This window comes from Delphinus delphis, chromosome 14 (assembly GCF_949987515.2).
Source record: "Delphinus delphis chromosome 14, mDelDel1.2, whole genome shotgun sequence".
Taxonomy (NCBI): domain Eukaryota; kingdom Metazoa; phylum Chordata; class Mammalia; order Artiodactyla; family Delphinidae; genus Delphinus; species Delphinus delphis.
Window position 1 is genome coordinate 87802520 of NC_082696.1, and position 15277 is coordinate 87817796.

General features: G+C 39.9%; 1 protein-coding gene across 4 annotated transcripts in view; it reads right to left on the reverse strand.

Moving 5' to 3' along the window:
* Positions 1-13087, reverse strand: part of PHF3 (PHD finger protein 3) — a 106247-nt gene extending 93160 nt beyond the window's left edge. The window contains exons 1-2 of one of the 4 annotated variants that reach the window (XM_060030413.1): positions 12760-13087; positions 249-517 (exon numbers count right to left, since the gene is read on the reverse strand). In XM_060030413.1, coding sequence (XP_059886396.1) covers positions 249-492 — 244 coding nt within the window. In that variant the 5' untranslated portion in view covers positions 493-517; positions 12760-13087. Of the gene's footprint in view, positions 1-248; positions 5839-11898; positions 11971-12759 lie in introns of those variants that run through there. The other 3 variants (XM_060030412.1, XM_060030414.1, XM_060030411.1) reach the window with 3 other exon arrangements.
* Between the last annotated feature and the right edge of the window lie 2190 nt (positions 13088-15277).

The following is a 15277-nucleotide window of genomic DNA, read 5'->3' on the forward strand; positions in this document are numbered from 1 at the left end:
AAGCATCCCATTCTAGATGACAAATTATATGGTAACCCTATCTATATCCACAATATCCTTGAAGATAATTCCACATTCCTTAGAAGAAAATTTAAATTTTAAATTCTAATTGTGATGCCTAGAAAAGGAGCTCTAAATTCAAAGAAAAGAACCCTAAATGTACTACCCTCATCTAAAAAAAAAATCTTTACTTTAAATTGCAGACTAAAAAAAAAAAAAAAAAAAAAAAAAAAAAAAGTAAGAATTACCTGTTGAACAAGGCATCTGGAAATTGGGATCATTGCTATCCAAAACAGGCAAACAGAACTGGTTACTTGCAGATCCTAGCATAGGATCCTTATCGCTGAGCATGTTCTTCAGCGAGTCCTCTAAGACATTTTGACTTGTACTAAAATCCTCACAGACTTCATTCTCCAGGTTGGATCCTAGAAATAGGGCATCATCTAAGTGTTCAGTAGGAATTAAATGATTAAATGTATCAACTATATCCATGAAGACTTCTGTGTGTCTTTCAGCCCTATAGAAAGACAAAAAAAATACCATAAGAAATAAAGCTATCAATTGATTATCACCTAAAACCAAATTATTTTAATAGTTTTGAGTCTAGAACACACTTTGGTATTTCTGAATGGTTTAAAAAAAATCCTCACTGCTTTTAGAATATACATTTGGACATGTAGTATGAATCTTTGCTACACAATGTTTCTTCATCATGCATGTAAAATTTCATTTTACCAGAGATCCTATTAAATGTTTACTTAATTCATTTTAGGGGAAAAAAAAAAACTATGTATATATAGTCCATTAATTTGACACATTTGAAAGAATTACATGGCTTAAACCATAAAAACCATATGTTTTTAACCATAATCTTTTCATAAATTAAGACTCAGACACTGCTTAATAAAAATCCATATAAAAGAGCTAAAACCAAATCATTTAAATTATTGTCCCATACCTATTAAAACTGTAAAATAGCCTTGTCTTATTTACAATGCATTTAAATTATTTAAAGAAAGACAAAAAGGTTTTTTTGTAGGAGTAAAGAGAAAAAACGGAAAGAAACTATTAACTAAACCCAACAAATCAAAACTCAAAAAACTACATACACGCAGGCACAGACGTGCACATACACACATTGTGGGGGGGAACCCCTTTTAAGATAAAATGAGATAAATGACAAACCAATATATCAGAGACTTAAATTTATTTTAGTGAGTTATGTGCTGTTTATAAAGATATGGAGCTTATCTCCTATTTGAACTATACCTACACTCCAGGCATTGCTCAGGAAAGGTCACTTCATGCTCTGGAAGAGCCTCGATTATCAAAAGCTGGTTTCAGAGAACACTGAACCAATGTATTTTGGGTGGTGGGCAAGAGTCAACTAAATAAAATCTAGTAATATTCAGTTAGCTAGAAAATTCCACTAATTAACCCAGAACTTCTTGGATTCCAAAATTCTTAGCTCCAAATCTACCAAAATTTCCTCAAACTGTCCTTGAATTCTTTCCCCTATAAAAATGAGAGAATATGAAGTTCAAAAATATTATACAATTTACCAGGTATATATTATATGCTGCTGAACATTTTACCTACATTTTTAATTCATTTATGCCCAGTGATAATAAATAATACACTCTATTACTATCCTTGTTTTGTAGACAAAATTCATTTAAATAGTTTAAATAGTTTTTTAGTTTAAATAGTTTAAATAGTTTTTGTAGACAAAATGCATTTAAATAGTCTTCCCCAAAGTCACAAAACAGAGCCAAAGATTCAAACCCAGGTTGCAAGGCTACATAGCCCAAGGTGGTAACTCTACCCTTTCACACTGAGCTACAAAGCTAGAAATTGACTAGATTTGACTCATTAAAGGTTCTTCTTTAAAAACATTTTCCAACAAATCAGTAGTTGCCTGGGGCCTTGGATAAGAGAGGGAACTGACTGCAAAGGAACAGGAATATATTTTGCAAGATGATGAAAATGTCCTAAATCTGGATTGTGGTAGTGGTTTTATGAGTGTATGTACCCACCAAAATTCACCAATCCGTTCATTTTAAATGGATGCAGTTCACTGTAACTCAATTTAAAATTTAAAGAAAAGGAAAGAAAATTTCCTCATTCTCGCAAAAGTTAATCCTCTGCTAAATATAGGATTTCAGTATCTCTTCTCAAATTTTGCAACTTATTTATATTGAAATATTAATAAAGCACCGAAATAAAATGTTAACTGTTTGATTGGCTGATTAGCTTACATGCATTCTTTATAACATTTAGAGAAAACTGTGAGCTACAATGGCGATGAAAAGTCAGGAAAAGTTTTAATTCCCTGAAACTATCTGATCTCAGCACCTAAGAAAGGCTCAATTATCATATATCACCAATACTTCCACTAATACATTTTTAGGTTCCAAAGAAATTTTAGTATAATAAATTTCTGGTAATTAAAAATAACTTACAAAAACATTACTAAATATTACATTACTAAATATTAATTACAAAATTAATCAGCTAGAACTATCAACAAATTTGTTTATCTGAATATGCTGGAATCCAAAGTTTACCACAAGCCGAAACAACCTCCTCTTCAGAGTTGCATCCCAGATGAAGAAAAAAAGGCAATTCCAGCTCTAGAAACAAATGGTTGACTTTCCTTATAAAAACAATATGCTGAATCTACTGACAACACACTCATTCCCATAGCAACACAAGTCTGGGAAATTCTACAAACTTCACCTGAGGTTAGTCTTTCTGTTGCACCAACTTCTGCCTGTGTACATTTAAGTGGTGGGGACATTCACAATATTCAGAAGGTACAGTTAACACGGCTCAAAATCACCTAGCTATACCGAAAACCAGCCCATTCTAAAGGGTGATCTAAATGAGCAATATATTGCTTTTTCAATTATACTATTAGTGAATCTTTTACTAAACTCTTTTACTAAAACGTGCCTTCAGAGCCTGTGGCATATTTTTTAATCTCGATAGCAGACAATATTTAGTCTTTAAAGATCAATTTTTTTAAAAAAAAAGTAAAGCACACTGTAAATAAGATGGGTGAACCTAATTTTCCAGTATGGGGTGGGTTTTCTTCCGCCAAAACTAGTATGACTTATATAAAGTGTGTTGCCCTGGATTAAATAAACAGATTAGCATAAAAACGTCAAATGTTGAGAAAGACTGGTATAACAGAGTTACGTTTAATACCTTTAATTTATTCAGAAAGTGTTCACTAACCAGGTACCATTGTGGAAGACACCTTTAATATGCCAATGCAACTGGGGATCTTACAAGACAAAATATGGTATAAAGCACCCCAAACTTATGGGTCCAAAGAAAACAATTTCTACAGAACTGTTCTGTGAAATTGTTATAAATTGGTAAGACTGAATTTTCTTAAGTCGTTCCAACAGGCTCAGGAGCCAATTCCAAAGGAAGAATGCCCAAAATCACAGTATACAGCCATATCGCAAGATTATCTTAAAAGTGCAATGAATGGAAATATAAAAGTCATTTATTTTAAAAAATCAGTTTTAGATATCAAGTGCTCAATATATCAAAAATAAAATTAAAACTCTCCATGCTAAATTGTAAAACAAATGTTAGCCAATTGTAGAAATATTAACCTTACTTTAACACGAACACACTAATCTACTAAACGCAATGTGGTATCCTGATTTGGGTCATGGAACAGAAAAAGGACAGTAGTGGAAAAACAAAACTGGTGAAATCAGAATAAAGTCTGGAGTTTAGTTAATACTAATGTTAACCTCTAGTTCTGATAAAGACATTAGTATTATGTCAGATGTAACAATCAAGAAACCTAGATAAAGGGTATATGGGAATTCTACACTATGTTTGCAATCTTTCTATATATCTAAAACTACTCCAAAATAAGGTCTTAAAAAAAAAAAAGAACACTAACCTAAAATACAATGTCCTGAAATACCTAGCCATGTAGACAGACAAAGATAATCGATCTAATTGAGAAATTTAAGAGATGATTCAGTGTCTCTGTTAAACAAACTGCTTGATTTAAACAAATTCCTGGCGGTCCAGTGGTTAAGACTCTGCGCTTTCACATCTGAGGGCCCAGGTTCAATCCCTGGTTGGGGAACTAAGATCCCACAGGACACGCAAAACAGCCAAAAAATAAGTAAATAAATAAACAAACAAATTTCTGATATTTTACTGAAATTTTACTTAAATGCTTCCTTACATTTGGCATTACAAATTTAGTAATTAAAACAAAGGAACTCATAACCCAAAATCAAGTATGGACATATAAACAAATACAACATATAAACATCACAACAAAATATGAAAGTGTCATGCTGAAGGGCTCTCAGTACCACAGAGGAAGGTAAAATCCATGAGGCCAAGAAAGGCTAAGCAGGTGACATGTGAGATTGGTCCTAAAGGTCCAGAGGCTACTCCAGGCAAAAGAACAGCAGGTGCTAATTATGAATGCCAGAGTTTGGTTCTAATGGACCATTTAGAAAGACTCAGAATACAACTAAAAATAAGTATCAGTACTAACACCCTGAATAAAATTTAATCTGAGTCCAGAGGTATTTCCCACTTGCTTCATCTGTCACTCAGAGAATTATACTGCAGCCAAATTTCATTTACACTGATAAAACCAGTGTATATTGTTTTCTAAGTGTTTCGAATGCAAAAAGATTTAGAAAACACCAACAGGGGAAAAAAATTACACTTCTACCAAAATCCCCTTTAAATTAAGAGCAAACTAAAATTGACTACCTCAACTTCTCAAAAACATCCTGAAAGTAAAACTATGCACTTTATCATATCTTCCTTAAAAAAACTGCACAGAATAAGCCTACCAATAAGTCACTAAAGCTATCGAAGGTGCACGTGCGCGTGTGTATGAGTATGTTGGTGGGGGGACAAATATGTATCAGGAGATTATAAAATCTATGAAGAATAATTAAACACTGTAATAGTGATGGGAGAAGGAGAGCATTCTATGTAAGACAGTAAATGAAGGCCTTGCTAATAAGGGCAACATGTGAGCCAAAACCTGAAATGAGGGAGTGATCCACGCATAAATGGGGAACAGCTATTCAGGCAAAGACCTAAATGCAAAGGCACTGAGAATGGAACTGCTTGTTGCCTTCTGACCCCTACACCATAGATTAAATTAAGCTGTCAATTCATCAGGCATGCTCACTATTAGCAAATTTCTAACAGGCAGTAGTAGGAGCAGTAGGAAAAAAAAAGGTACCACTACTAAAACAATGATAATATATAAAACTTAATGTGCTCTAACTTCAGGACAGGCAACGGTCGACATGCTTTACATTAGTTCTCCATCAGAGCATCAGAGGTGATTAAGCCTCTCCAGAGGACATCTGGCTTAATTCGAAAATGGAGATATTTTTGGTCATCAAAACTGGAGGGCATGCTACTGGCATCTAGTAAACATACTACAGTGCACTAGGAAAGCCCCACCACAAAGAATTAGCCAGCCAAAAAACAGTGCTGAGGTTAAGAAACTCTGCTCTACATTTATTTATTCCTCACAACAATGCTATATTATAATCTTGATTATACAAAAATAAATAAAACTGGAATCAGAGAGGTTAAATTACTTGCTATAGTAAGTGGTGAAGCTGAAATCTGAACGCAAAAATTTTCATTCAAAAGTCAATGCAGGGCTTCCCTGGTGGTGTAGTGGTTGGGAGACCGCCTGCAGATGCAGGGGACGCGGGTCCCTGCCCCGGTCCGGGAAGATCCCACATGCCGCGGAGTGGCTGGGCCCGTGAGCCATGGCCGCTGAGCCTGCGCGTCCGGAGCCTGTGCTCCGCAACGTGAGAGGCCCGCGTACCGCAAAAAAAAAAAAAAAAAAAGTCAGTGCACTTACCACTGTCCTGCATTATCTCCTCACACAGTTAAATTCACTATTTATTATGTGCCAGGCACCGTGCTAACTAAAATGTATAATGTCATTAAACTTCACAGCCACACAATTAAGCAGCTGTTATTATTATTCTCAATTTATAAGAGAAAAGCTAAAGCTTAGCAAAGTTACACCCAATATTACAGAATAAATGACAGAGCTAGAACTCAAATCCGCTGACACAAAGGTCAGTTCTTCACCACCATGATATAACAATGTTAAAGATGAATAAGTTATCCTTCCAAGACAAAGTCAAGGAAAATCACTAAATGGTTGAGACATGTGGTGTAACACAATTCTAAAAAGTACAATTCTAGAAGCAATGCAACCTCATCACCTGCTCTACACACCCATTTCAAATTCTGGTCCAGTTTCATTGGTTAGAATCTACCAGCAAGACTACATAAGAAAAAACAAGGATCGTTAACTTTGTTTCTGAATTTATCAGGTAAAAAGAATACATAAGAATCCAAGATGACTGCCATACTAAGACCAAAGCAGACCTAAGAACCTAGAAAAAGAACTATCAAGTTGAGACTGGCAAAAGCAGAATTACTTAGCTATTAGTAAGAAAATTACTTTCCAAGTTTACAACCATTCCCTACTGTCATTATGAGAGGCTCTAGCAGTTTGGATTAACCACAGAAACAGTACAAGTCATCAACACTATGGCCTAAGTGATAACAGACCAAGCTAACATGTACTGAGCATGTACTATGTGCCAGGCTCTGTGCTAACTATACTGTATCAGAATCTCATTGGTTTCTCACAACAACCCTGTGAGGTAGGTGCAATTATTACTTCTATTTTGCAGAGGAGCAAACTGAGGCCCAGATCATTGTGTAGGTCACATACCCAGGACAGATGTACCTCAAAGATACTGCAGTGTTGGTTCCAGACCACCACAACAGAGTGAATATTGCACGCAATAAAGCAAGTCACACCAATTTTTTGGTTTCCCAGCGCATATAAAAGCTATGTTTACAATATACTGTAGTCTATTAAATATGCAATAGCATTATGTCTAAAAAAACAATGTATAAAACTTAGTTAAAAATACTTTATTGCTAAAAAATGCTAACCATCATCTGAGCCTTCAGCAAGCTGTAATCGTCTTGCTGGTGGAGGGTCCTGCCTCGATGCTGGTGGCGCTGGCTGACCAGGGTGGTGGCTGCTCAAGGTTGGCGCAGCTGCGGCAATTTCTTGAAACCAGAAGACAATGAGGTCTGCTGCAATGACTGACTCTTCCTTCCACAATGTCTCTACAGCATGACACACTGTTTGATAGCATGCTACCCACCGCAGTACTTCTTTCAAAATTGGAGTCAGTCTTCTCAAACCCTGTAGCTGCTTTATCAATTAAGTTTATGCAATATCTAAATCCTTTGCTGTCATTTCAACAATCTTCACAGCATCTTCACCAGGAGTAGATTTCTTCTCAAGAAACCACTTTCTCTGCTCATCAATCAGAAGCAACTCCTCATCCATTCAAGTTTTATCATGAGATTGCAGCAGTTCAGTCCCATCTTCAGGCTCCACTCCTAATTCTGGTTCTCTTGCTACTGCCACAACTACAATTACTTCTGCCACTGAAGCTCTGAACCCTTCAAAGGACTGGAATCAACTTCTTCCAAACTCCTGTGTATCTTGATATTCTGACCTCTTCCCATGAATCACGATGTTCTTAATGGCATCTAGAATGGTGAATCCTTTCCAGAAGGTTTTCAACTAACTCTTCCCAGGTCCCTCAGAGGAATCAGTATCTATGGCAGCTATAGCCTTACAAAATGTATTTCTTACAAAATAAGACTTGAAAGTTGAAGTGACTCCTTGATCCATGGGCTGCAGAATGGATGTTGTGTGAGCAGGCATGAAAACCATTCATCCCACTGTCCATCTCCATCAGGGCTCTTGGGTGACCAGGTGCATTGTCAGTCAGCAGTGATACTTTGAAAGGAATCTTTTTTTCTGACAGTAGGTCAACAGTGAGCTTAAAATATTCAGTAAACCATGTTGTAAAGAGATGTGCTGTCATGCAGGCTTTCTTGTTCCATTTACAGAGCACAGGCAGAGCAGATTTAGCATAATTTTTAAGGGCCCTAGGATTTTCAGAATGGTGAATGAGCACAGGCTTCAACTTGAAGTCACCAGCTGCAATAGCCCCTAACTGGAGAGCCAGCCTGTCCTTTGAAACCAGGCACTGACTTCTCCTCTCTAGCTATGAACATCCTAGATGGCATCTTCTTCCAATAGAAGGCTGTTTTGACTAAACTGAAAACCTGTTGTTTAAGGTAGCCACCCTCATGAATTATCTTAGCCAGATCTTCTGGATAACTTGCTGCAGCTTCTACATCAGCACTTGCTGCTTCACCTTGCATTTCTATGTTACGGAAATGACTTCTTTCCTTAGACCTCATGAACCAACCTCTGCTAATTTCAAGTTTTCTTTCTGTATCTTCCCACCTCTCTCAACCTTCACAAGATTGAAGAGAGTTAATAAGGCCTTGCTCTGGATTAGACTTTGGGTTAAGAGAATGTTGTGGCTGGTTTGATCTTCTTTCCAGACTACTAAAACTTTCTCCGTAACAGCAGTAAGGCTGTTTCACTCTCTTCATTCATGTGTTCACCGGAATAGCACGTTTAATTTCCTTCAAGAACTTTTCATTTGCATCCACAACTTGGCTGTTTGGCACAAGAGGCCGAGCTTTTGGCCTATCTCGGCTTCCAACATGCCTTCCTCACTAAGCTTAATCATTTCTAACTTTTGATTTAAAGTGAGAGACACGGACTCTTCCTTTCACTTAGACACTTACTGGCCATTGTAGAGTTATTAATTGGCCTAATTTCAATATTGTTGCATCTCAAGGAATAGGGAGGCGCAAGGAGAGGGAGGGAGAGAGGAACAGCCAGTCGGTGGAGCAGTCAGAACACACACACATTTACAATTAAGTTCACCATCTTACAGAGTTGTGATTTGTGGTGCCCCAAAATAATGACAATAGTAACATCAACACCGATCACAAAACACCATAACAAATAGAGTAATAATGCAAAAGTTTGAAATATTGTGAGAATTACCAAAATGTGACAGAGAAGACTCAAAGTGAGCAAATGCTGTTTAAAAAATGGGCGGCGGCAATAGATTTGCTCCATGCTTGATTGCCACAAACCTTCAATTTGTAAAAAACGCAGTATCTGCGAAGCACAATACAAGAGGTATGCCCGTATACCCAAACTGGAATCCAGGCAGTGAGATTCCTGAGCCTGCACTTCTAAACTACTATACTTTATGCAGTCTACATTCATAACACATATCAAAATACTGGAAACAAAGTGACATGCCCACTTCCAAAATAAATTGGGAAATATGCACTTAGCCACTCCCTACATATAAAAAATAAAATGGCTGTCCTCAGTGTATATGGAACAAACATCAGTTTGGAAGTGATCGACCACAAACTTCACAATTTATTTTCAAAAACTACAATTTTAGAATGGTTTCATGTGGCCATCTCATACAAATTATGAGTGAATTAAAACTTTAGCTTTTCTGTACAATCTACTAAGCCATTCAAAATTTTCCTAATAAAGTTAGACTGTGCCAAAAGATAAAACTTCAGGATACTATTTTGAAGTTTTTGCTTAACTATTTCTCTCCATCCTCTCTCCATTATACAAACGATCATAAAACTTTTAATCCCGACCATTAAAAAATGATCGATATTAAATACATGATGCATGGCCATAATTGTCCAGTCTATACATTTGGCAATTCCTCACACAATGTGTTTTGTAACTCTTGAAATATCTTCCTCTTTTAACTCTTAATACAGTGATTTAACATCTCATGTCTGAATCTGGTTTCTCAACCTAGATTATGATGTTCCTGGAGTGTACAAACAGCACCTGGGTCTCAAATATTTTGAATCAAATCAATACTGTCAATATCATTCGCTGTGTAATCAAAGGGCAACATTAAGAGAGAAGTTTTTTTGCTGTTCTTAAAAATGCAACAGCATCAGAAATGTGTAACTACTTGCCAAGTCATTTTTTGTAGTTAAAAAATAAATTGTCTATGCTTCTGAAAAGATACTCCAGGATTCTCAGAGGGTGCTCAAAGAAGAAATGAAAGAAATAGAGCCCAAGATGTACTGTTGCAGAAAAGAAATCCAGCAACCACGTGTCCAAAAGAATTGATGAGATGTAGATGAACAAAAATATTTAGAAGTCAGCACTCCAAGAACCTTGCACTCCCTGACACTGTGTGGTGGTAAGCCACAAACCTGAAATGCTAATCAATAAACCTCATTTCTTCATTAAATATAATAAAGATCTTACCTCCAGACAAAAATTAAGTAAAAAAGATTTCGTGAGAAATCTGTGTAAAGAAAAAAATAATAAAAATAGCACATTTAAGAAAGCAAACTGGGCCTTCCCTAGTGGCGCAGTGGTTGAGAGTCCGCCTGCCGATGCAGGGGATACGGGTTCGTGCCCCGGTCCGGGAAGATCCCACATGCCGCAGAGCGGCTGGGCCCGCGAGCCATGGCCGCTGAGCCTGCGCATCCGGAGCCTGTGCTCCACAACGGGAGAGGCCACAACAGTGAGAGGTCCACGTACCGCAAAAAAAAAAAAAGAAAGCAAAATGTATCACAAAGGCAAGCACCAAGTTACCATGTCAAGGAAGATAAATAATATCTATATTTTAGTACCCCAAAACTAACTTTTATCAAGAAGTTTTATTAGCATGCTATTATATGTCAAAAATTATCAACCTTCCCTGATTTCAATACTCAATACAATTCAAATTTTAATATTATGGTCTTAAATGATTAACATAAAAACAACTTCCTTTCCATTTTTCTATCCTGAAAGTTGCTTCGGACCAAAGCTATTTTTCACCTACATTTACACAAACCACTTCTCATAGGTTGACTTATCTGAACATGCAACAGATGAGTATATCACAGGATAAGCTAGACAGTTATCTGAGGTCTATCCCAACAGCACAGAATGCATAACTAATTCAGTGTGATCGATAAGGAAGTTCACTATCCTCCAAAAGTATGTAAAAGCAGTATAATAAATTATATTTTCAAGCTCTTCAGTAAATGGACCTACAAAACATGCACGGAACAGGGGAAAACTTGTCCCATCACTAACTCATGTGTTATCCTTCTCACAAATCTCCCATACAGCTACCAAATAAAGCTTAAACTCTAAGGCTGTAGTTCTGCATACTTAACAACTGGCTCACTTCAGTTGAGTGTCTGTCTTTCCGCTGCTAAGGAACTGACTGAACTGTGTGTGGCTTCATCAGCGCAATGATAGCTATTAAAAGTACTTCCTTAAATTCTGTTACTATCATGGGGAAATGGAGTATATATTTTAAAATAGTGATGATGAAGATGCTGATGGAGAGAAAATTCATTATCGTAATATATGGCCAGTAAAGAGAACTGGGGAAAAATAATAATTAAGAAAGGTCTAAGTGGTAATGACGGTTAAGTAATCACTATCTGAAACAATAATCTTCACAACACAACACCTTTTATGCTCTGGAATGAAGAGTCAAATTCAAAAACAAGAATGCTGCAAAGATTTCCTGGTTCTTTGACTAGTCTCTACCAGAGAAACATATCTACCAACATTTTCACAATCCCAAACACTTCATTCAATAATCAAAAAACGGTAGGTAATGAATGAGTAATGGAGACACAGTTTTGGAAGATCTCAAACAACCAGTTTAGAAAAGCGAAGACAAGTTAGAACCCAAAACAGTAACTAAGTAGAACAATGTACTATCTAAGCACTCCCTAAGTAGCTGACTGTATCTCCACCCCCCCATCCCAAAATAACGTGCTAAAGTTCGTATTTGCTAAGGATCAGCTACCGATGTTTCATTTTAAATTAAGCATCTCTACATGTGATGAAGATCAAGACTAGGAAGATAGTAAGTCGTTGCTGCCACTTACATTAATGACTATTCATGATCATGTTCTGCAAACGATTCCTGAGCACCAATAAGCACACACTCAAATTACTTCGAATCACGGTCTTCGAAAAACAGCATTTAAAAACTCAAAGATGGGGAAAAAGTCATCGGACCCGGCAATACACAGCTGGGGAAAAGAAGGGGCACTGGACTGTGCGCGGTACCAACATTCCCTCCCTTTCTCCCTCCTCCCCGCCCCCCGGGTCAGGTGATCAGTTATTTAGCACCATGAACACCCACGTATCGACAAGTGGCTCGTTAAATTACACGTATTATCGAAGGCCAGATTCCTGGCTTCTCATTTCAAACTATGCAAAAGGAGTCGACAGTTTAGGTCCTGAGCACAAAAGCGCGCGGTCGCAGGAGGGTGGATGGAGCGCCGACTCCTCGTCCCCACCAGCGGGCACCCGGCTCGGCTTCGCGGCCAAGGCCAGAGCCGGCTGCCGGGCCGGGGCCCAAAGCTCGATGCCGAAGGGCCGGGTCGGGGCCTGCGGGCTGGGCCTCCCCGGCAGCGCCCGCCGTGCCGCCCGGCCTGCGCGCCCGCGCGGCGGCGCACTCACCCCGAGGCCCGGGCGCGGAGCCGGCGGGGAGGCCGAGGCCCCGACCCTCCGCCCGGCGGCCCCGCCACAGCGGCCCAAACGGTCCCGGGCGGCAGAGGCGGCGCGGGCGGGCCGAGGGCGGCGCGCAAGAAGCCGAGAGGCGCCTTCCCGCTGCTTCCCGCTGCGCGGGAGGAAGGCGCGGAGTGCGGCCGCGGGAGGGCGGGAGGCCGCGGAGGCGCGGGGCTGGGGTTGGGGGAGGGGAGGGCCGCCCGTCGCCCGGCCGCGGCCGCGCCGCAACTCACCAGCTCCGCCGACGAGCGCTACCACTGGCAGCGAGAGGAAGATGGTGGCCGCGCCGCCGCGGAGGAGGGGGCCGGCTACGCCGAGAGGGGGTACGCGCAGGACGCAGGCGTCGCTGCCACAGCCTCTGCTTCCTCACGGCCCGGGCGGCCACTGCGGACCACGCCGTCCCGTTTTCCGCGCCGCCCTCCTTAACCTCGTTGCAGCCGCCGCCGCCCAGCGCCCGAGGGTCGCTCGCCTTGTGGGGACCTTGTGGCGGCGCAAGACCCCGCAGCCATCGGCGTGCGGCGACGGCGCGGGGGCTGGAGCGGGGTCGCGTCACGTGACCGCACTGTTTACCGTTCCGGGGCCGCGCCGCGCCTGCGCGCTGCGAGCCTCCCGGGCTTCCGAGGGCGCGGCACCGCCCGGGCCAGGGCTAAGGCTACACACAGTTGCTTTTTCTCGGTTGTAGTAACCGCTAGAGCTTCCTGCTTAATGTGATATTGATGGGCAGATCTGCTCCCCCTTAGGTGCTTTTTACGAATTGAGTGTGTGTTCCAGAATGGCGGGCGAGGGTGGCGCGGACTGAGCCCCTTGCCCACGAATCCCTGCGGGCTTTGCACCGCAGTCCCGTCGTGAATCGCCTCGCCCTCGTCGTTCCCCTGTTAGCGAGCCGGTCTGCGTTCAGGACTCAAGCTGCCTCCTCCAAGAAATGTTCCCGATCTAAGTCAGCAGTTACCAAGTGTGGCCAGAGAATCTCCGGAGGGGCCCCCAAGCCCTTTCAGAGGGTCTCCAGTTCTTTTGCAATGGCATATGTATAAGGCCCAATTTTCTTCATCTCCCTCAACCGAAACAGCGTGTAGCAACCGATTTAAGGCAGAAGCAGAAAGGAGAATCCAGCCATTCTCCGTGAAGCCCGACAATGCAGATACTTGCAAAAATTTAAAACAATGCCACTCTTTCATTAAATTTTGTTGGTAAATGTATTTTTCATAATAAATATTTATGGTAACAATGAATTTCGGTTTTTTTAATTTCTTTATTGTTCTTAGGTTTAATTTCTAAGACGGTAAATATGAATACATATCACTAACCCATATAAACAAAAACTCTTGGAAGTCCCTCAGTAATTTTTAAGAGCGAAGAGGGGTTCTGAGACGAAAAAGTTTGAAAACCACTGGTTTAGGTTATGTGCCTCCACAGCAGCTTGGGCGGACCTCTATCTCAGCCCTTAACAAGCACTGTCGGGTAATTGTGGCTAGTCATTCCCCAGACCAAGATGAGCCCCTTAAGGACCAGGAATGTTTCCTAACTGCAGGGACCATGACAGTACCCACTAAAAAATGATAGCCAGCCAGCACCTGCTGTGCTCTTCTAAAACCTTTACTTGTTGATTTAAGCCTCAAGCCAGCAGCAGGCCACATTGTAGGATGCAGTGCCAAGTAGAATAATAGCTCACAGGCATGTGGTGAAGATCTGTTCTGTACTTTCTCTGGTCTTGTGGCATTTCAAGCACTCTCCAAACCAAATGCTCTTCCACAAAGGAGGTTTAGATTGTCCTAATTCTGGAATCCTAGAATTCAATCCCCTGTCTTGATTCATCAATCCCTCAGAACCTTGTTTTACAATCTCTCTTTTTTAAAGTGTTTTTCTGAGAAAGGAGAATACAAATGAATAGTCAAGGGTTTTTTTCACTTGCAATGTCTAGGATGAATTGCAAAACTAAATCTAACTTTATCTTTACTCTTCTCCTGGACTTCAATGTGAAATTTGCAGAAGTCATTAGAAAAGAGTAAGATTATTGTCAGAAACAAAATTCCACCCTAAAGGAATTCAATACAGTAGAGCTTGAATGGAAAATCATTAGACGGAAAATCCCGTTCGAGGAGCTGGGGGAAAACTTATCTTGTCAGAGAAATTTTCATAAATTTATGAAAAAACAAAATGGAAGTAAAAAATATAGGAACCATAAGCCTGTCACATTTACAAAACAAAAATTTCTATCCTTAAAAAGCCAACCAGCTTGCCACAGAGCATGATGTTTTAACTCTGTTATTTTGAACGCGCCAAGGACCCAGGTTCACATTTGTCTTGCTTTTTGCATCCAGATGTAAACACAAACTATGTCTCTTTTACCCAATCCATAGAAAGGTTACTAGAAGAAAGGACCAGCATAATAATACTGGGAACAGCTCTAACTTAATGCATGACGCTGTTTTAGTTAAAAGACGTTTTGAAAAATCAGATTGTATTGGTAATATTGAAAACTACAAATTAACTTAGGAAAATTAAATATGATAGAAAACAAGACAACTAGCAATAGCAAAAACTGACAGTACATTTATAAATGACTATAAAGAAATGAAAGAATGAAAATTGACAAAATTTGGATCTTGCAAAATTGAGCCTGGCAGAAAGTGTGGCCATGGAAGACAGCTCACGATGCAGATACGAAGGTTAATTTTGACATAAAAAGTGCTTGTCATCACTAAAACACTGATCCCTACAGTATCATCAGAGTAAAGATGGGGAAAAATTGAA